Source organism: Drosophila innubila (assembly GCF_004354385.1).
Source record: "Drosophila innubila isolate TH190305 chromosome 3L unlocalized genomic scaffold, UK_Dinn_1.0 0_D_3L, whole genome shotgun sequence".
NCBI classification, from domain to species: Eukaryota; Metazoa; Arthropoda; class Insecta; order Diptera; family Drosophilidae; genus Drosophila; species Drosophila innubila.
In genome coordinates, this window is record NW_022995376.1 from 1,022,635 (window position 1) to 1,045,345 (window position 22,711).

General features: G+C 37.4%; 1 protein-coding gene across 1 annotated transcript; it reads right to left on the bottom strand.

Annotated features, from left to right (window-relative positions):
• Positions 1-444: 444 nt before the first annotated feature.
• Positions 445-22,508, bottom strand: LOC117786471. The gene is made up of 24 exons (XM_034624751.1): positions 22,273-22,508; positions 20,742-20,986; positions 20,603-20,679; positions 20,393-20,543; positions 19,924-20,034; positions 18,973-19,848; positions 17,425-18,013; positions 16,722-17,345; positions 15,932-16,432; positions 13,102-13,878; positions 12,060-12,502; positions 11,118-11,495; positions 9,947-10,543; positions 8,191-9,217; positions 6,715-7,277; positions 6,351-6,521; positions 5,445-6,212; positions 4,235-4,368; positions 3,412-4,165; positions 3,210-3,351; positions 2,799-3,157; positions 1,434-2,341; positions 889-1,356; positions 445-832 (listed from the first exon to the last, which is right to left on the bottom strand). The coding sequence occupies exons 2-24, from the start codon at positions 20,886-20,888 to the stop codon at positions 712-714; spliced, it is 10,686 nt and encodes a 3,561-aa protein (XP_034480642.1). The 5' UTR covers positions 20,889-20,986; positions 22,273-22,508; the 3' UTR covers positions 445-711.
• Between the last annotated feature and the right edge of the window lie 203 nt (positions 22,509-22,711).

Genomic DNA, 22,711 nt, shown 5'->3' on the forward strand with positions numbered 1-22,711 from the left:
ATTTATTTTTAATAATGGATAATATCAGCAACTGAAGGAAGCGATCAAACAAAGCAGAGATATATATTGAAATTAGTTCAGCTCTGTTTTGATCAGAGATACCTTTATTGCTTAACTTGGCTAACTTAGTTTATTTTTTAAGCCAGAGAAAGTCCAATTAAAAATATAAAAACAATTACTGACAGACAGATTGTAACTCTTAACAAATCTGCCTTTCCTGATACATATTATTGGGCCCCAGATGAGAAAACAACACTTTTAAATTGATGTTATTAGCTTTACATCCCTAAAATTTTCAAATTAGGAGATATTAAAATGTTTTCGCTGCTTTTTCAGTCAATTTTTTTGCCTTTTTCTCTTTCTTAGATTTTTCTCAATTACCCATAGTATTTGACATTTTTAAGCTCGTCTCAGCGAATCCTGTTCAGGAAAAACAAAAATTAATGTTTTTTGAAATATATATAAAAAGTTCGTTGAGTGGAAAAATGTATTTGATACAGCTCTATGAACTTAAGGCTATAAAACGTTTGCGTTTTAATATATTTAGTATAGGTGTGTTACTTGAAGCCAGTAAAAAGGATTTGCTTTGCTTTGATACGATTAGATGGAACCGAGGTTCATTTTGATTGATTCAGCTATGTAATTTGATGGATTTGTCATTGATATGCTTTCGATTGAGTGGAGTTATTTTTAATCTTAAAACTGCTCTGTTCATTTGTAAACAATTTGCGGAAATTTGGGTGCATTGCCATAAAGACCTTCCGATTCCCAGACCTGGATGTGAGACTCTCGGGTTAACACCACCAAATGTTGATGCGTGGAATAACTGATGCTGTAAAGACTTCAATTTGTAGTTGGAATGCAGTTAAATAAAAGAGCTAAACGAACCTGCGTATGGGCGCTGTGCCTGTGGTTAATTCACTGACTAATTTCAAGTCCCAGCTGGACCAGAAACGCACAAATCCACCCTCCATGGCAGTGGCAATGACATTGACGCCAACGCCTTCCTTGATGTAGGAATAGCAGACAGCCTGGATGCGATCCTCGTGCACCAGATGCTGCACATAACGAGCATTCACCGAGTGCAGACGCAGTATGGATTTGCCATTGGGATTGACATTGACATTCACAAAATCATCCAGACTCTCCTCGGTCACCTCGAAGCATTCATCCGCTGCACTCGGCTTGGCCTGACTTGTCTGCTGTTGTTGTTGCTGTTGAACTCCATTGGCATCCACCTGTTGTGGCAACGTGTGCACAGTGACAATATCTCCCAGCGTCGGACTGATGGCCACATGTGTGATGGGCGACTGATGAATCTCTGCGGGACGAGCAATGGTGCGCACATAGCTCCAGCTGTGAAAGAGATCAAGAGTAAATAATAAATAAATTATTAATTGACAGATCTTGTATATTTGGAATTCGCCACTTACTCATTGAGATCCCAAATGACGGCAATGCCATCGCGTCCAGCGGACACGGCAATCTTAAACTCGACGGAGAGTGAAATGCAGGTGATTTCATCGGTGTGCCGCACGAGCAATGTGGGTCCCAACCAGCTGAGATCGGCGCCATCCCGTTGCATGCCATCGCTGCTCGAGGAACCAGCCGACGAGGAGGCAACCGAGGCAGCCGAGTGTGTGGCATGCAGATTCATGCCGGATTCATCGGCTGCGTCTGCAGCTGGACCAATTCCTGTGCTCTTTGTGGTCATCTTACGAAATGCCGAATTGTAGGAGAGTCTCAGACCACGCACATAGCTCTGACGACTCTTGGAGCTGGTCTTCTGCTGGGTCTCCAAGCCACTGACACACTTGTAGACACTAATGCGTCCGGATTTGTGGCCAAACCAGAGCTGATTGCAGTTGACATCGCAGCCACAGGCGCTGATGTCATCAAAGCAGCTATTATGCAGCAGATTCTTGGGTTTAGCCTGCGGTTTATTCAGCGGCTGGATGCGCACAATGCGATCATCATAGCCCCAAGAGATGACGTTATAGGTATCCGGTTCAGCTCCCTGCATAACTCCCGCTTTAACCGGCAGAGCATAAACCACATTTGTGTTGCTAAAGCTGACAAGATGCTCTGTGCCGGGTATCTTGTGTATATTCGCCCAGGAGGGAGCCTTCAGCTGTGGTGAACCCACATAGACGCCCCAACGCAATCCCTTCACCTGCCCCACAATGGGCGTGTCCACCAGGGAGTAGTCCAATGCCTTGGTAGACGGATGCGCTGACTTGAACAGTTGTCTCGGCATTTGGCCATAAGTCTTAACCATTGTCTTGACCGCCTCCCGTTCAATGGGATCACTGATCTCCGAGTCCAGGAATACAGCATAGGTCTGCAATAATTAAATGATTATTATATGTTAGATTATTTACTGGTTTTTATAAAAATATTAAATAAATAACTTTTAATTGATGACTGCATAAAAATATGAAATTTGAGTTTAATAAAAAATTACGTTTTGAAATTAAAATTTGCATTAATTTTAAATAAAACTATACCAAATTTTATTAAAATATAAAAAAACTGATTATTTTATTTTTTGGTGTTTTTTAATAATTTGTAAATTTTTTTTTTTAATTTTAATAATAAAAATAGAAATTTTAATATAAATATTTTTTCAACATTTTTAAAAATTAGATAAAAAAGTAGAGTTAAAATTATTTTTTACGCAAAAATTTAAAATAAATTAATGTACATATTTTCCTATTTATTAAGACAATTTTTTGAGGTTTAATTTAGTTTAACCTAAATATAATTTGTGATACTTATGCAGTTTAGGGTCAACTTACAGCTGGATGAAATACATTGATGGCCTCCACCGCACTCTCGCCCGTCTGCTTGTAGCCAAAGATCAGATCAATCCAATGATGCAGATCATTGCGCACCAGCTCCGATTCCAGTGCCTGACGATGTATCAACACAAAGAGACGAGGATCACGTTGACACCACGCGGGCAAAGCGACATCCTCAACTCGTTCGCCATTTTGACGACAACCGAAATTGAAACGCTCGAAATTCTCAAACATTTCAGGCAGACAAAAGAACTCGGGAATTAGTTCCTTGACATCTGTTGGACTGTCCCGACTGGCGAGACAATAAGTCGTGTTCAGGGCATGGAATGTGCGATCCGGTAAATCAAAGTTGTTGTCTAAATTTATAAATAAATAAGTAATCTTGTCATTCGAATTATTATTGTCTACCTTGATAGCGCAGAAAATAGCTGGTGAAGGGCGGCACACGGACCAGAAAGTGGAGCACAGTGCCAGAATTGGAGTAATGTGAGCTGTAATGATACGGCTTCAATATCAACGAGCCCATATTCGTATTGGTGCTATCAATGTACTGTAGAATAAAGTATAATATATTTATAAGTGAAATAGATCCAGAGTTCCCATCACTCACTGTATAGTTGCTTATATAATGCTGCTCATTCTCCTCCAGCTGCACGGCAATGGGTCGAGCGAGTCGTCGAAAGTTTTGCGCCTGGCGCAGATCCAACAACTCGGACTTGTAGTTGGCCAGAATCCATGGAAAGACCGGATACTGCATGAGATCGTTATAGGTGCGTCCGGCAATCTGATTGAGTGTCATCAGATATTCCCAATTGGTTAAGAGACCCTCGCGCCATTGTTGCGTTATGGCCAACACTTTGGTATTGTCCGGCATGCTCACAATTTTATCACAGAATACCTCGCGCATTATTTTCCAATCGTCAGCGTTTTGTAGCGAAAAGAAAAGCGATTTGTTCGTATCGAGGAGTATTTCAAAGGCCTTCTCCTGATGCTGATAGCGTTTAAGCCATATTTCAGTTATGTTCGATATATCACAGTTAACATTAAAGTATTTACAACGATATGTGGCTAGAAAATATAGCTTTAGATCCGTTATTATTATCTCGCCATCAATCTCTCCATCTACTGGCAAAAACTTTGCCGCAAAATTATAGAGTATCTGCGAGTTGAGCGATATGTTCAATTGCTGATCGTAGCTGGCTATCAAATAATCCAGTGGACGCATATACTGCTCCAGATCCTCGCGCTGTCCCTGTCCAGGACAATAATCGTTCATAAAGAATCGCCGATCAATATCCAAATGACAACGACGCAGACGCGTGTGAACCCGAGACGGTCCCTCCGTATCATCCAGTTCCCAGGAGCTGAAAAGGTCGAAAATGATTTGTTAAGAGAATATTCTTTATTTTATAGTCATTTCTCAATTTATTTACCACTCCGCGCGTTCACTGCAGTGCCAGGGAGCGCCCTCGTGCGTCATGCGGCGTATAATCTCCAGCCATTTGGTGTAGGTGTAGGTGTCATCATAATCCTTCATGTGGCACATGAGCAGCTTGCGTTCCGCATTCTAAAAAATTGTTGCAAAATGATTGGAAATAAATTTTTTTTAGAAACATTATTACTTTTGTATGCAGAATCAACTTAGAGACCAAATAATGATCAAAATGACATTCCGCTTAAAAATCGGTTGAGTTTTGACAAAGTTATGCATGTTTGAAGTTGGCGAAACATGTGTCTTAAAGACTTTACAAGTCAAAAATTTTGTCAGATTTCGCATGATTTTTTACAGAAAAATGAAACCTCTCAAAATCAAATTTAAAGTGTCGTTTTATACTAATTTGGGCCTCAGGAGTTGTTTAAAAGTGAAAACTCAGGATTTAAAATTTTGAAAAAAATATTTTTTCCAAAAAGTCAAAGGGGGGAGTACATGATTTTGTCGGAAAAATATCGAAAATAAATTTTTTTTAAAAGTTAATAATATTTATATGCAGAATCAATTAAGAGACCAAATAAAGATCAAAATGACATTCCGCTTGAAAATCGGTTGAGTTTTGACAAAGTTATGCAAGTTTGAAGTAGGTGAAACCTTTGACATAGCAACTTTACAAGTCAAAAATTTTGTCAGATTTCGCATGATTTTTTACAGAAAAATGAAACCTCTCAGAATTAAATTTAAAGTGTTGATTTATACTAATTTGGGCACCAGGAGTTGTTTAAAAGTGAAAACTTAGGTTTTAAAATTTTGAAAAAAAAATTTTTTCAAAAAAGTCAAAGGGGGGAGTACATGATTTTGTCGGAAAAATATCGAAAATCAATTTTTTTTTAAGTTAATAATATTTATATGCAGAATCAATTAAGAGACCAAATGATGACCGAAATGACATTCCGCTTGAAAATCGATTGAGTTTTGACAAAGTTATGCAAGTTTGAAGTTGGCGAAACCTTTGACTTTTTTTTCAAAAAAGTCAAAGGGGGGAGTACATGATTTTGTCGGAAAAAAATCAAAATAAATTTTTTTTTTTAAACTAAGATTTTTTTGTACGCAGTATTAATTTAGAGACCAAATAATGACTAAAATGACATTCCAAATAAAAATCGTGTAAATTTTGACCAAGTTATGCGAGTTTGAACTTTGGAACTCACCTGGAGCTCCGCCACTCTCCTGGTGGTAACCATGGAGGTGTCAATGCAGTGCTGAACGAGGGGCTCAAATTTGTAGAGCGTCTTCTCGAGCAGTTGCTTCTGTTTGCCCGCCAAATTGTTGCGATTTAATTCCAGGCGTTCCAGTTCGTGTTCCAGATTCCAGGTGGAGTCGTTCTCCTTGATGCCGAGAGCATGACAAAGCGGCGCTAGATTCTCAATGGGCGGCTTGATGGTCTCCATCAGACTGAGCCAAAGCAGGGCCTTAATCATCTTGCCATCACAGATGATGGCACCCTGGAACTCATCCTGAAAGGTGCGCCACAAGGCATCCACAATGTAAGCGCGCAGATCCCGAGGACGCGATGGCTGCAATCCCCAGGCAATAAAGTTGTTGCACCTCTGATTGTTGGCAATGCCATACGAGACGAGCAACTCGAACAGGGCCAATTCGGGGCTACTAGCCACATAGCTGCTACTGCCACTTCCATTGCCATTGGCCAGACAACCGCCTGCCGTAAAGAACTGTGTGCAACGATCCAGCAGCAGCTCCATGCGAGTGCGACACTCGGTCGTGCTGAGGGAACAGTCGGACAGGCTGCTCCTCAACCGATACCCATTGTTGCCTCCTCCTGTTCCCTGACACGCCTCGAAGAACATGTTGAGCCATTGCAGTTGCAACGTGGCTTGAACTGTCCGAAAACTGCGCACAATCAAAGCTGGCTGTTTGTCCTGATAGAAGGCCAACATATTGAGAATGTCCCAAACGAGCTGGAGTGGCAGAAACAGAAAATTATTTGTAAATTTTAGCCGCATAAAATATTTATAAAATTATATTTAATTTAGAAGTCATAAAAAGAGTCATATTTTAAAATTTGTTTATTAAAACTAGATATAAATTATACTTACATTAATTTGTCCCACAGACTTGAGGGCACGTTCTCCTATGCCTCCAAGCAGCTCCACAATGGACTGATCCATGTTGGGTTGACCCAAACGCAAGGAATAGAGTTGATAAAGCGCCTTGACGGAGCATTGCAGCAATCCAGCCTCCACCAGGCTCAGCTGTTCATCGGAGTTCTGAAAAGCATACAAAATGCAAATAAAATTCATTAATTTGATATGTTAATATAATTAAAATGTTATTTTTTCCTAATTTTTCTTGCAAATTATTAAAATTTTGTATTCTTAAATATGTAATTAAATTTTTCCAGATCTTACAGTTAGTTAAGCAATTATTTAGATAAATCCTGCTCAATCTCTGTAGACTTACCTGCAAATAGAGCCTGAGCAACGCCCTGAAGACACGCTGTGGTTCCGTGTTCCAGCTGCTGTTGCCCAAGGCCATCGAAATGGCCAACAAGGATTGCAAACCGAATCGCTGACGAATGCCCAAAGTGACCTCATTGTTGAACATATCATCGAGGCTGCCATGGAGATCCGTAACCCAGGAAAGACACGCCTCAAACATGGCCACATCGCTGCCATGAATGGTCAACTGATTGGCCAGATGAAGTGGATATAGTTGCTTTGAGGCGGCAATTAATTCCGCAGTTGGCAAACGCTTTGTCAACACCATCAACAGTTGAAGAATTGCGGTGCGCACCGCACAACTTCTTTGATTGGCCAGGACCAAGAGAAACTCCAGTTTGACATAATGACGCAGTACCTCATCCACCGCCGAGTCCGGCAGCAGGCAGAGGAAATCCTTGAGCAGAATCAACAAACGTTGCTGCAATGTCACAATTCCCAATTGATTATAAAAATCGGTTTTCCGACTGGGCAGCGATGGCGTCAACTGAGCTGAGTTCGGAGTGCTGTGTCCCTTGGGCAGAGCTAAGAATCGAAAGAAAAAATACTTATTTATTATTTAGTTGCAATTTTCATCATTTAAATATATATATATATGTGATTTTAACTTTATTTATTGTTTAAAAATATTTATATTATAAACATAAGATTTTAAAATGTATTGTCACCAAATTTGACTGCTCTAAGTCTTATAATCTCTAAGATCTATCTATTATTCGATATTAAAGTAATAAAAAAAAACATTGTAAACATTTAAATTGTAAATAAAGTATTATGAAACCAAAATTGGGAATAATGTTATTAGAAAATAAAAAACGGTAGCCATAATTAGAAAGGCAAGAATTTTTTTCTTTAAAAATCGTGAGATTTTTAATAAAATATTAATGTTTTTGGGTTTTGTTATTATTTTAAACTCTGAATGTTTTTCTTTCTTCAATATTCTAATTTCTCTACTCTGAATATTTTTGTTAGTTAAATTTCCTAACTTATAATTTATTTAATTCATCCTGAGTGAGATATTAAAGTAATAAAAATGTAAAAAAACATTGTAAAGCATTTAAATTGTAAATAAAGTATTACGAAACCAAAATTGGGAATAATGTTATTAGGATATAAAAAACGGGAACGATAATTAGCAAGGCAAATTTTGAAATTTTTAATAAAATATTAATATTTTTGGAATTTTTTTCTTTCTTCAATATTCTAATTTCTCTACTTTGAATATTTTTCTTAGTTAAATTTCCAAACTTATAATTTCTTGAATTCATCCGTATTATTGTCTTTTTTTTAAGTTTTAGTCTTTGTTTTTCTAGTTCCTATAAAAAGGAATTTGGAATTTGTATGGTAACAACTTATTGTCATAAACTTAGAAACTTCTTTTTTCTTTGGTTACTGTGATAACAGTGTGAGCACTACTTAAAGATCTCCCAGCACTTACTTGGATGCGTATGGAGGCGTCTTCTGGCCAACTTGAGTGGACTCCGTTTGGGACTTTGACTGGTGCTGTTGGGATGACGACGTTTGAACCTTTGGCGCCAGCGTGAAGCCTCCACGGGACTGAGCAGACGCAGTGCAGCCTTGTTGAGATTGGAACAGTCGGCCATTTGGTCCAGTTGATCCTCCAGCTCGACAAGAGCTCGCTTGTAGCTGGAGTTGGAGTTGTGTAGACGTCGCAATCTCTTAATGCGTTCTGCCCGCTCTGTATCGAGTTCCTGGACAGGTGGTTGAGCCTGTCGTCGAAAAGAGGTCGTCACCCGACTGAGATTGGCAGCCACCAAGGAACGTTCCTTGACAGGCAGCTGTGGCGTTAGCAGAAAGTAGAAATTGGCACGATCATGGGTGACATAACACTCGCTGGGTTTGTGGAGCAACAACAACAGCTTCATCATCTCGTCGAGCAGAGAAGGAGCTGGTGGAGATCCTGCAAACACGGCCAGGATCTGCACAAAGCACTCGGCGGCATAGGGTGAAATATGCACCGGACTGGGAGACTCAATTACATAAACCTTGCAGAGATTGAGCAAAGAACGTAATAATCCCGAATTCTGCAGCTGTTCCATATTGAAATCCCGCTGTGGATGCTTGTCCCGACTCAAAGCGAGTATCGAGCGAAAGAGTAAATCGAGCACATCCGAGTGCGTTGCTCCGGAGCGATGCCAATCCGAGTAACGTTGGAGCACAGCCAACAACAGACGCGGATAGATCAAAGTGGCCGTCGTGTTGTCATTCACATGTAGTCCATCGCCTCGACGACTGATCAGCGGCTGGGAGCAGGCATTGTTCACAATGCTCCTCAGCAACTGCACATCCTTGGAGCAGCGTTCCGATTTGATGACATAGCCAATGAGTGAGAGGTAATCCTGACGCAGAAACTCCGTGTAGAGTTGGGCATCCGAGTGCGCCACTTGAAGCAGCAAGTCCAGGGCGAGAGATTGAGTGCTCGCCGTGCCAGACAGCTCCACAATCTGCAGGATAAAAAAAATAGTAGGAATTTTAAAATTGAGCACGCAAGACTGTGAGAAGCTCGGTATCCATTTAAGCATATAGACACGTCAGTGTTTCTTTATATACAAATATATGATTTAATTTAATTAACTATAATCTTAAATATTAAAAACAAATATTTTATTGTATTCAAAGACAAAAGATACCATCAAGCAAATATAAAGATACAATAAAAATTTAAGAAATCAAGTTAAAAAAATAATTTTTTCAATATTAATACGTACTCGTATACATACATATTATTTATAAATTTTTTTTGGATTTTAAATATCAAAATACTGGTACAGATTTAACAAATTAAAATACTGATATTCCGATTTGAAAAAAGAAAAGTTTTCCGGTCCTTGAAACTTGGCCTTATTATATTTTTTTATTTTTTATTTTACAATTCTTTTCAATATATTTTTTTTTATATTTGGATGTCATTGCATTTTTGTTATTTTTATCTAAAAATTAAAAGAAAACTTTTTTTTATATATTTAATTATTATTATTTCATAAAAATTGTTATTGTACTTGATGAAAAATATTATAGAATGTATTAAAAATAGAATTTAAATTCAGATATCAAAGTATAAAAAATCTAATCAGTTAAAAACAGGGTGACTAACTTAAAACACTCATCTACACTTCGCATGCTGAGTATAAGGGAATTACCAGGGAAAAAAGACTCTCAAGTGTTAAACTTACCCTAGCAAAGAGATAGAGCATTGTGGAGAGTCCTCCATTGAGTAGGACCGCAGTTTGCAGTGTTTGTGGATGATGTTGCATCAGTTCGCCATAGAGCATGTGTCCCTGCGGTTGTCCATAGCAGGCCATGTCCAGTTCCTGGCTGGCATCGTAGCTCATGACGAGATCCGGCTGTTGAGCCGAATAAACTAAGACACGTGAGTGACGCAACAGTTTCATGCAATCCGCATGATTGCCAAAGCAGCAAGTTGTCAACTTGTTCAGCTGGACATAGCCATAATTGGGCTTCCAATTGGCCACCTGACATTGAGTGAACTCGGTGAAATCTGGTCCCATGGCTGTCAAATTGATCATTAGATTGCGTTCCGACAGGCGACGCTTGAAGAGCACAAGATTCGCCAGCGCATAACGTGGCGCACATCCATCCAGTGTGGAGCGGGAGGAGCTGCTGTTGCTGTTGCCACTGTTCCCACTCCTCGCGGGAATCCCCTCGCCCACGGCGAGCATCTGGAAACTGTGCGAACGCGTTGCGAAGCGCAGATTGTGGAAGGGCAAACTCAGAGTGTGCTGCTCCAGGCCATCCTGGAAGATGGTAACCTACAAACAAAAATATAGATATATCAATTATTTGAATAAGCTACTTTTTTACACATGAAAATCAGTTGATGTATTTTTGATCAGGATCAACAGCCAAGTCGATTGAACCATGTCCGTCTGTCCGTATATGCGTCTGTCCGTCCGTCTGTCTGTCCGTCTGTTTGAACGCGTCGATTTCAAAGACCATAAGAGCTAGAGACTTTAAACTTGGTATGTAGGTTCCTGGATACCATAGGCAGATCCAATTTGTTTTTATTTTTGGATCGGACCACTATATCATATAGCTGCCATAGGAACGATACGTCAAAAATGAAGTTACAGTATGAAAAAGTTTTTTGTTTGTTAAGATATCTTAACCAAACTGATAAAATATGCATCTGGGCTGGTATTGTACATCCTGAACAAATTTAGTTTAAATCGGCCCACTATATCATATAGCTGCCATAGGAACGCTCAATCGAAAATTAAGTTTTAGTATGAAAAAGTTTTTTGTTTGTTGTGATATCAGAATCAAACTGATAGAATATGCATCAGGGCTGGTAACCGACTGTAACCGCCCAATAGTTTTTATTACCTGCAAGCCATCCGCCTGTTGCTGTAATCCAAAGACCAAGTGCATCCATTTATTCCTGGGCAAGCGGAGTTGCTGCAGCTGCACACTGGCGCCTTCAAAGTAACCAACGTGTCCCTCATGTGTGACCTGGTGTCCATTGAGCAAGTGCATTTGCCCAAAGCTATTGAGCAAAGCCATCTTTGTCTGCTTTAAGGCATGACGAAAACTGGAGTTTGTGTTGGTCTGAGTTGCAGGTTCACTGTTGGCCTCCACATGCTCCTCAATGCGCGTCGGGAGCTGCTCACTTGGTTTGACCAGCTCGAAAACCAGCTGAAGATTGTTGTTCAAGTAAATGCTCAACATGACAGCGCTGCTGCCCAAGGAAACCAGGTGGGATTTCTAGAGGAGATTCAAAATAAAAAGGCATGAATTATGTAAATCGAACTGCGCTTAAATATTGTAAAAAAATATAGAAAAAAGTGAAAAAATAAAACCAAACAAATTTTTTTTAAATCATCGCGAGTTCCTCATAAAATATTTAAAATTTCGGAGTCTTCAAATTTTAGCATCGTCAATTTATTTTCATATTGCTAATATCTTCTTATATTCTTTTTAATTTGGTATTTTCATTATTTGTCTCAAAAATCAACCAATTTTATATTAAAGATTTTCTATATCAGATATTTTTTTCATTTTGCTTTTCAGCATTGTTTTTCTAATTAAATATTTAAATATTTCAAGTTTCTCAGTTGTGTGTGATTTGATAATTCTAATTTTGACATATTTTTAAATAATTATCGACGTTTTCTAATTTTACCTTTAATATAAATAAATTAAATTTGAAATATTTTTAAGAATCGTCAATAATTGTTATTTTTTTAGTTTTATTTGTCTGATTTACTTTTTTTTAATATTATTTAATAAAATACTAGTAGGGATTCAGTAAATGGTCCCTCAACTCACTGTCAAATCCTCGCCAGAGTAGCGTGTTTCATCATCGTTGAATTGTGTAAAACTGCGATGCATTTGCTGACCTTTCACCTCCAGCCACATGGATAGGGTGAGTCCATCCGGTTGCCAGAGACGCGTCTGTGTCACAGGCACAATGCAGGCAGCTCTGGTGAACAATGTGGTTGCCTGACACTGTTGATGCTGCAGACGCACCTTCTCAATCTGTTCACTCATTAAAGGATCCGCTGTGATGACAACCTTCCCATCAATTATTATGGGAAACTCCAACTCCATGCAGGGTTGAGCCTTCCTTAAACTAAAGGCACAAATGTGATGCATGTGACGCATCAACAGCTCCGCCGGCGGCTGTTTGCTGGCCAGGATTGAGAAGTAACAGTTAAGCACATCCGGCGTATTTAGATGATTAATCAACTCCAGTATCGATTGCTGCAGTTCTGTGAAAATAAACCGAATTTTTCATAAATAATATTTTAAATAAAATGTATAATTAAGAAACTTCATAAGAAAAGGCAGAAAAAAAACAATATCTATAGTTAAATAATAGATTTTTATATGACACATTTTTTTCAATAATTTTATAAAAAATTCTAATATTAATGTAAACAAAAATGAAGTCACTTTTCAAGTAAAAATTTGAATAATCTGAATTTTATAATAAAATTAATAAATAATTCTTATTTTTTATGTACATATAAAAATTTTGGAAATCATAATAAAAATTAAATTTAAAAACATATATGTATGCTAATCCAAAAATATTTGTATTTAATATTTATTAAACATTTTTAGCTCTTATTTTAAGATTTTGTAATAAATTCATATATGCGAAATAAAAATGTTAACTAAGTTATTACATTTCATTTTTTATTGTTTTTTTTTGTCAGAAGTTGGAGTTGAATTTTAATTTGTTAAATTGAAAATTTTAAAAAGATACATTTTTGCTTATTAAAAAAATTAAATGCGTGACATAATTTTGTCACTATAATTTAATAGATTAAAAAGGAGTATTTAAATAAAAATCACTTGCTCTTACCTCTCAGTTTGGGATCACTGCTGCTGAGGATTGGCGCAAATCCCTGGAGCAGGCACAAGGGACCGCCCAGATAATCCCTGATGACAAACAGGCGATTCGCCAGCTGGGTGAGACTCTCTGTCCAGCCACTCGGCTGTCGCATGCAGAGCAGCGACAGCTCCACGAGCATCTGCACCACCAGCTGACTCAATCCCTCGTGCATGATGTGACTGCGATAGCGGGACGAGGGCTGGAAAGGTGTCCACGATTCGTTGGCACCGGCAGCAGCGGCGGCTGAAACGACTCCTCCAGCAGCTCCATTGATCTCGCACTCGGATTCACTCAGCTCGGCAATTTCTCCATCCGCTTCGTAACCCTCGTCGGCCGTCAAATAATATTCCTGATCATTCTCACTAAATTCCAGTTCGCTGTCGGCGGCACAGCTGAGAGAAGCACGTGTGGAGAAGTAATCGGCATCACCAATGGCGCCATCACTGGAATTAGGGCGTCTGCGTGGTGTGGGAGGCGTGGCCAAAGAATTCTTAGCCGGCAATTTAACAACACTTTGTTGTTGTTGTTGTTGTTGCTGTTGTCGTGGTAATTCAAATGAGGGCGTCTTGACCACGCCCGCTGGCTCATTGTGTGTGCTCGACAGCTCGGCAATTTTTAATAGAGTCTGCAGCGTCTGTATCACAGCATTATCCCGAGCATGCTGCTCTCCGTGCTCCGTCCAGTTGCTCGAAGCGTTGCTCAATATAATCGCCTTCAGCTTGCGCAGATGTTTCTGCATTTTCTCAACTGCAAAAATCAAATGAAATTTAAATGAATAAAAGTTCTTTAAATGAGAGAGAGTGTGTGTAGAGATACCCACTGTTTAAAGTAAAGATAAGATACTCTGCCTGATCTTTGCTTATCTAGCTCAAACATCAACAGAGACGGAGACAAAGATTGAGATTCAGATCGACACTGAGATTTGACTGTTTGTTGTCAGCATTCGACGAGTGCCGAGGCAAAAGTGTTGTGCCTCTGAAGCGTGTGGAATGCCAACTGTAATGTGCACACACAGTGCTGGCACATTTAGCTACTTCATAGCTAAACTATCAACTAGTAAGTCTGGCTTTATAAGAGATAGAGATACCAAATTTGGCACGCAGATTTCTAAAGACCCACGCAGATCAAGTTTGTCTCAAATTTAAGCCAAGCCCCTTTCTGCCCTCACAAATCGCGAAAAACCACTACACCTACAGTTTTTAAGATTATACAGTTTTTATGGTAATTAACGTTATCTATTAATATTATCTATAATCTCACTTAACCGCAGCAAGATCAGACAATAAGAACGGAAGTAATAGCCAACCAAAGTTATTAATGAAATTAATATTTCAATGAAATCACCTAAAAGTATGCAGTAGTTTTTATTAGATAGTAATTTCTTTAAAATACTTTTAAAAAGATTGGAAAAAAGCAACCCTTTGGTCGGGATCTCGACTATAGCCTTTCTCACTTGTTCAATTATATATACAATTTTTTTTTAAATTGATAATTTCAACACAAAAATTAGTTATTTTGAGGACGCGATAATATCTTGAAATCTAGCCCTTTTAAATTTATATGACTATGATTTTTTTATTTTAATTATTTCATTTTAAAAATTAATATTTTTGAAAAATCATACATTATCATCATTATACATTTATTTTTTTAGCGTTTTCTGGCCACCAATTTTGGAAATTCTGACAACACTGTGTGCTACTACACACTCCTCGCACACACCACACACAGACACACACACACACTTGGAATTACTGGCAGAAATTCAATCTGATCCGTTGCGTTGTAAGCGCTCGTATTATGGCTGAAGTAGAAGAAGAAGTTAGTCAACGTCTGGCTGACTGAATGACTAACTGACTGGGCTTATAATTAACTCTTAGGCAACCACAACGCACCGTTATTAGTCCAACAACAACAGCAACAATAACAGCAACAGTTGCAACAACAATTGTTGCCCACTCATCGGTTAGAGTTGAGTTGAGTGTGTGTGCTTTGTTCTTGCTCGTCACACAATGCATTTCTAAGACTTCTCTAGCCTCTAGTCGATTGCATTGGAAACGCATTAGCCGCAGAATGTTATAGAAACAGTCAGAAACAGTCAGAAACTAACTAGCTAACAGGGCAAAAGATATATATTTGCTAAAACACCCTAGAATTTGCATAATTAAATGGAAAAATTAAAAAAAAAAATTATTATTAATTTTTATCAAAGCATTAACAAAAAAAAGGTCTTTTATTTTGATCTCAATCAAAATAAACAAATATATAAATTGAATTTTTTAAACAAAATTATACTATTTCGAATTTAGCATGCATAATAATAATATTTAAAACAATATTTCAATAAAATCAAAATATAATAATATTTAAATTGAATTTATATATAAAAGTCCTAATATTATTATAGTCTTATAAACGTCCAATACAGTAAATTTATTATTTCCCATTTTAAAATTTCAATATTTCAAAGTTTAGCATAAATAACAAAAAAATGAGAAAAATATTTCAAATAAAATCTTGTTTATATAACTCTTCACAGTACTTTTAATAATAAAAACAATGCGATTTCCTAAATTTGTATACAACAATATTCAAAATATTGAAAATTATTAAAATAACTAATTAAAATAGTATCTTTCTTAAGTTTTGTCTCTATTTCTTACCTGAATCTTAAGCTTTTAAATCTTTATACACATAAGCAATTCAAAATAAACATTAAACTTGCCATTACAGGGTATGTTAACCACTTAAGCGTACAATCGCTAACACGCCCGCTCTCCAATCTCACACTGGCACTCACCTTCTTCGTTCTGAAAGCCCTTGATGCAAATGGCCATGGTCGCCTCGAAGAGTTTCAACAAGAGTTTCTTGCATTCCCCATTCGATTCGTAGAGACAAAACAAATCAGCATCGAGAGTTGACGCTGGAGGGGAACGACTCTCGTTTTCCTCCCCCTTGCCACCAAAAAGTGAGCCCACAATGTTGAACAGTTTGCTTATTAAGCCCGCCGATTCCACTTGATGCTCCACAACAACGCTGGAGAGGATTAGGTGATTAGGGGCTGACTTGTTATTGCTTTGATTTGTGCCGCGTATGTCAAACAAAACAATGCTTTCATCCGGTTCAATGGACTGCAGATGATGCAGAAAAGATGACTCTGACTGCTCCACGTAGTTGTCAATTATTGCAGCGTAGTCCAAGCTGGAATCGGCGTAGTCCGAGCTCGTTGTGGTCGTCACCGAGGCTGCCAACGCACTGAGCGGCAGTTGAACATGCGACACAAGAGTCTCCATTGAATTACCTACAATATAATTAATAATTAATATCAGGAATTTTAATATTTGTACAACAAATAGTAAAACAAAATTAGAAAGTATTTAGTTTGAAAATCAAAATTAGCAGACGAAAAAGGAAGTAATATGGACTAGAAAAATTTAGAAAAAATATCTAAGGGAAAAAAACTAAATACATAATTTTCTTTTTGTATTATTTAAATTTTCAATCAATTTTCACTCAGTTTGTAATTTTTTCTGTCCTTATTTTGCTTTCTAAATGATTTTTTTGTTTATATAATTCTTAAAAAAAAATACCTTCCAATAAACTGGGACTCCTGTTGAGCAGTGTTGGTGACGGCGTCGCTGTTGTTGTTGTTGCCATTGTTGTTGTGGTTGTGGTTGAGATTGCGGCTTTGGGTAGCATGAGGAAACAGCTAAGCGCATTGTAGTTTAACTTGAGTATGTCAATGATTGTCTTATCACCATGTCGTAAGTGCTGCTCCTCCTCTTTTTCCACCTTCTCTTTCTCCTTCTCTACATCATCTTCATCGACTGTCATTTCCACGGGTATCGAATAGATTTTGGCAAACTCATTATAAAACAATTGACTTGTCTTTAACAGCTCATAGTTGAGTGTCCACTGTAGTGCTGTTATATAGAGTATATCCACAGGTTTATGTCCCTCCAGTAATGACGTATTCGTTGCCTCATCTAGCCAGAATTTGACTTGAGAACGCTTGGCGCATTTTTGAAGCAATGCCTGAAATAATTTCGAGGCTCGATCGCTGCTATTGAGTTGAAGTTGTATCAGACGACGGCTTAAAGCAAACTGTTCCTGACTATTGTCACCCAAGAAGGCAATATTATCGATGCCCACCTTGATGAGATCACAAACACCGCGTTGCAATTCGGGAATAGTCAGTAAATCCTGCATATAACCTGTAAAATAATAAACAAATGTGTGTTTAATTTCAAGTTAAGGATCGTTTTAATAAATGTATATGGATATTATACAAACCAATATTCTCCTCGTTGTAGAAAGCTTTAACCAAGCGTATATCACTCAAGTACATGACAAAAATGCTCAGACATTCATGCAGCACACGATAATTGTCCAGTTTGCCTTGAATTTGTAGGCTTAATAATATTCCCTTCACGTCAGTTTCACTTGGTTGTTTATATTGCCTGAAAATGGGCAAAACAACCTCAGCCAAAATGCCAGCAGATAGATCGTAGGATAATAAATATGCAATATGCTTCAGATGCTTTAGAAACAGCAACATGGAACTGTTGTTCAACAAAGCACGATAATTATCCTTATAGATGCCAAGAAGTTGAAAATGAAATGCCGGCGATTTTAATTTCTCCTCGCAGACGCCACAATGTTGCGGAGAACGCTTCACGAAGATTGTGTGCAACACATTGTAATGTAGAAACTTATAAGCAAACTTTTGGTAGCTGACAGACAGTTGAGTTGCCAATCGCAAGCAGGTTGCATAATTCGCCGAATTGTAGTGACAACAGCAGCTGCCGGTGCGCATTAACGAGCGCACACTGTGCTCCTGCAACTCGGGCGGGAGACTAGGCAGCAGCTGATATAGTTTGCCCTGGAAATAAAACAAAATATTACGGTCAGTAAGGGTTAAAAATATTTTAATATGAAACAATTTTAAAAGTTAAAACTCAAGATTTAAAATTTTGGAAGAAATATTTTTCCCGAAATGTCTAAGGGGGGAGTACATGACTTTGCCGGCAAAAAATCGAAAATTAAAAAATTTTTAAAGTTAATCTTCTTTTGATGCAGCTTCAATTAAGAGACCAAATAATGATCAAAATGACATTCCGCTTAAAAATTGGTTGAGTTTTGACAAAGTTATGGACGTTTGAAGTTGGCGAAACCTTTGACATAGCAACTTTACAAGTCAAAAATTTTGTCAGATTTCGCATGATTTTTTACAGAAAAATGAAACCTCTCAAAATTAAATTTAAAGTATCGTTATATACTAATTTGGGTCTCAGAAGTTGTTTAAAAGTGAAAACTCAGGTTTTTAATTTTTGAAAAAAATATTTTTCCGAAAAAGTCAAAGGGGGGAGTACATGATTTTGTCGGAAAAATATCGAAAATCAATTTTTTTTTTAAGTTAATAATATTTATATGCAGAATCAATTAAGAGGCCAAATAATGATCAAAATGACATTCCGCTTGAAAATCGGTTGAGTTTTGACAAAGTTATGGAAGTTTGAAGTTGGCGAAACCTTTGACATAGCAACTTTACAAGTCAAATTTTTTGTTAGTTTTAGCTTGATTTTTTACAGAAAAATGAAACCTCTCAAAATCAAATTTAAAGTGTCGTTTTATACTAATTTGGGTCTCAGGAGTTGTTTAAAAGTGAAAACTCAGGTTTTTAAATTTTGAAAAAAATATTTTTCCAAAAAAGTCAAAGGGGGGAGTACATGATTTTGTCGGAAAAATATCGAAAGTCAATTTTTTTTAAAGTTAATAATTTTTTTGATGCAGAGTCAAAAAAAAAAACCAAAAAAAGACACCATTAAAAAAAATGGATACCTGAAAATAACAACTGAGTGATCGATCGGTGCAATGCAATTGACTGTGACGTTGTCGCTTATGGCGATGAGGAGGTTGTTTGGCCAAGGCGCTGGAGTTGCTGCTCTCCATGAGGCATTGCTGTTGTTGCTCCTGTCGCGACAGATGATCCGTGAGTCTCAGGAGCAGCTTGTAGATGTGTAGAAAGAGCAAAGAAGTGCAAGATGTGGTTGTGGCTGCCTCTTGCAAAACATCGAAGCAGTTGTCAAAGTTCTTCACATCAATTTGTTCCAACTGTTGAGCGCCATTCTCAACGAGATTATGCAGTGTGCCAAACATAAGATAGAGTATGCCATGTGAGAGCAGAGAACTGCCACGATTGGCAGCCAGAGCATACAAGAGTTGACTAAAGTTGCTATTAAAATCCAAGACATTTGAATGCTCTTCGATGATATAGAAATTGTTGACACAGTGTGCAATCAATTGAAGCAGCTCGAATTTGATAATCTCATCATTGGCATTATCCACAGAATTATTACACAGATGTCCTAGTGCAAAATTATGCACAGTGACACTCAATTGTGGTTCCTGTTCCGCATCAATGCAACGAGTCAACAATTGAATGAGCAACAAAGCCAATTCATCACTGGTTTTTCTAGCTACTTGAAACTGCTCAAAACTCTGCTGAATCTCATTGGAAAAGTGCTGAATTTGCTGTTGATTTTGTTGCTGCTGTTTACGCGACTTGTTGCGCTGTGAGTTCAGGTGAAAGCTGCCAATAAATTGTGTAATGTTGGTGATTGATTTCAACTCGGCATTCGGATTCTCAGAGCTCCATTTGCAGTTGGGAAACAGATTGATGCACAACTGAGAGAGACTCTTCTGTGAAGCAATGTGCTGCAAAAGTCAAGACAACTGATTAATGATAAGAGCACTATTTATATTTAAATAATCTGCAACTTGATGACTTGCCTTGATTTGCACTCGCAGCAGAAATCCGAGCAAATGCTGACCGAGTCCGTTGGTTAAAAATGTGCGCAGAGCAAGGATCTTGTTGCAGTCACTAGGAGTGCTGAGTATGAGCTGAAATATTGAGTAAAAGTAAAGAAAATTGATTTATGGTAGTATAAAGATAATATGAATATAAATTACAAAATAAAATATCAATAAATACATAAACATACGTGTTTATTTTGCTAGAAATAAAATAAAAGATTATTTAATTAATACCACTTTCTTTTTTTTTTTTTAATTTAAATAAATAATTTGTTGGAGTATGAGCTAAGCAAGGTATTTAAGTTTATGATGGAATAAATTAAAAGAAACAACTGAAAATTATTAAACATAAGACAAAAAATAGTTTATGCTATTTAAATGATTTTTTCTAATACAGATTTTGAGTTTGAATTTTTTAAATGATAATATTTAATGATATTCCTACCTGTGCAAGATTGTGTTTTTTGCGTAGCTGCTTGATGCATTTATCCTGCTGCTCGGTTTCCGATTCCTGTGATCGTTTGGCAGCGCTGATTATTTGATAAACCTGCGCAAGGAGATAGGAACACAGTTCCTCAGGCAGCTGATTAAAGTTGCTAAATGATAATAGATTGCAATTAATGGTAGTTGAGCAACTGGGGGCAACTAATCTTACCTATTGAACTGAGCATCTTGCAGTGTTTGATCATCCAAGAACTGAAAGTTGTAGAGCAATAACCAGAGCCAATGTTCCTGCAAAGTGAAAGTGATAAGTGTAAATTGAGAAAAGAGGAGTATTCGAGTTGTATGCAAACCTTGACACTCGCTGCTTGGTTATCATCCGTCTCAGAGTCTGAAGTGTGCAGATAATGACTCCAAAGTCTGTTCAATGTGTGCAGCAAAAGTTGACGTTGCTCCTCCCTCTCTCTCTCCTGCTCCTTCTCCTGCTGCTCGATTGCCATGCTTCCTGCTGGCGATTGCTCCTACTTCAACTGCGACTGCGATCTCCTCGAGCATCGGGCAACGTTGTGGCCGCAATAAGCGCTCCAAGAGAACTGACCTGCAAAAGAACTCAGCTGTAATTAACCAAGCGAATTAAATGCACTTGCATCTACACTTAGTCTAGCAATTGTTTTGACAAAGCAAATGAATCTTCGGTATTCCAAATTTTTTTTTTTATATTGTTTTACGTTTTCTTTATTGTTTTTAATGTTTCAAAATAGTTAGACTCAATAAACCGAACTGTTTGCTTCTCGAAAAACCATTTTTAAATTAATTTAATAGGATACAAGCTAATAAATGACCAAAATTAAAACAGAACTGATTTCATTGTAATTTTTAATTTATAAACGATTTAAAATTATAAAAAGGTTTCTTTTTTGGTATAACAAAACAAATAACATTTTGTCAAAATAATTACTTCACAAATTTTATATAAAACAAATCTAATTATTTAAGAGCAAGTAAAAAAAAAATTCGAATAATAAAGGTTTTATTTTAATAAAATAAAACATGTGAATTTTGTCAAATAAATTACTTGACCGAGTGTAAATATGCGTGCTGTCTTCGTGCGTGTCTGAGAGGAAGGGAGACGGTAGTTAGGGTGGGTGGGTTGGAGTGAGGGGGAGGCAGAAGGGAGTGAGGGGATGGAGAAGGCAATGTGTGATTATTTGCAGTGCAGCTCAGAAAGACACAGAGGACGGTGAAGCTGATTATTTGGATGAGAGAAATAATGGAAACTTTTATTGTTGTTGTTCTTGGTGTTGTTTTTCTTAGTATTATAATTGTTGTTGTTGTTGCTGGAAAACTATTTGATTGCTATTTATAGACATGCTCCAATGACTTTTAGTTGTCAAGCGCATTGAAAGCCGGCAAGTGGTTAGTGAGAGGGAGAGGGCGAATGGAGCACAGCCTCCTCCCCTTCTCCTTCTCCCTCCCACAACAACCAACGAGTAAACAGCTGGAGTCGTGTAACGGTTAAAGAACGCTGAGCAGAGCAGAGCAGCGATAACCGATAAGCAAAAGCAAAACTAAAAATATTAATAAATAAAATAAAATGCACACTATCTTCAATCAATAGAAAGTGCATAATTAATGAATTGACCGTTCAGTTCAATTAACAATTCTTCTTATCGCTCAACAACCACAACAGCCACAACAATAAGAACCGCAGCAGAGATTGCAATGTAAACAAAAACAAAAACATAAAAAAAATTGCTTTAAAGAATGTCCAATTTCTAAACTGCGTAATTTACACAATATATTCGCTTATTTAATTATAGTATATAAACGCAAAAAAAAATCACCCGACAACAACAACAAAAATGCAAACCACAAATTAAGTACCGAAAATATATACTGGAAAGCAACAACGTTTTAATACGCCATTTTGGTTTTAAGTGTGCACACTGTCCACTTATTTATGATTAATACAGCACTATTAACGTTCTTTTTCTTCTTATTACACTGTATTAGTTGTGATGCGCGTTTGTCTATTAGTGTGTGCGTGCGTTAGTTTATTGTTATAAACAAAAAGCGCTCAGGAACGAGCTGCTTTGTTATTGCAGAAATCAGCTGTGTCTGAATAGTTCGATAGCAACTGCGCAGCGATATGTTCACACAATAATCGATAGCTGGTGATAGTTACATTTCTGTTATAACTACATTACAGACTTGCCCAACTGCTGTTAATATTTTAAAATATTAATGTGAGCAATACTTCTGTTCTAGCTACATTACAGACTTGTCTAGCTGCTGTTCACAAGTGCGTTTACTGTTTTTATGT

Coding starts and splice junctions, on each gene's coding strand:
- LOC117786471 (XM_034624751.1), bottom strand. CDS start 20,888: ATGGCAATCGAGCAGCAGGAGAAGGAGCAGGAGAGAGAGAGGGAGGAG. Junction 6,522..6,714: donor TGCTCAGGCTCTATTTGCAG/GTAAGTCTACAG, acceptor TATGCTTTTCAG/AACTCCGATGAACAGCTGAG. Junction 3,352..3,411: donor ATTATATAAGCAACTATACA/GTGAGTGATGGG, acceptor TTTATTCTACAG/TACATTGATAGCACCAATAC.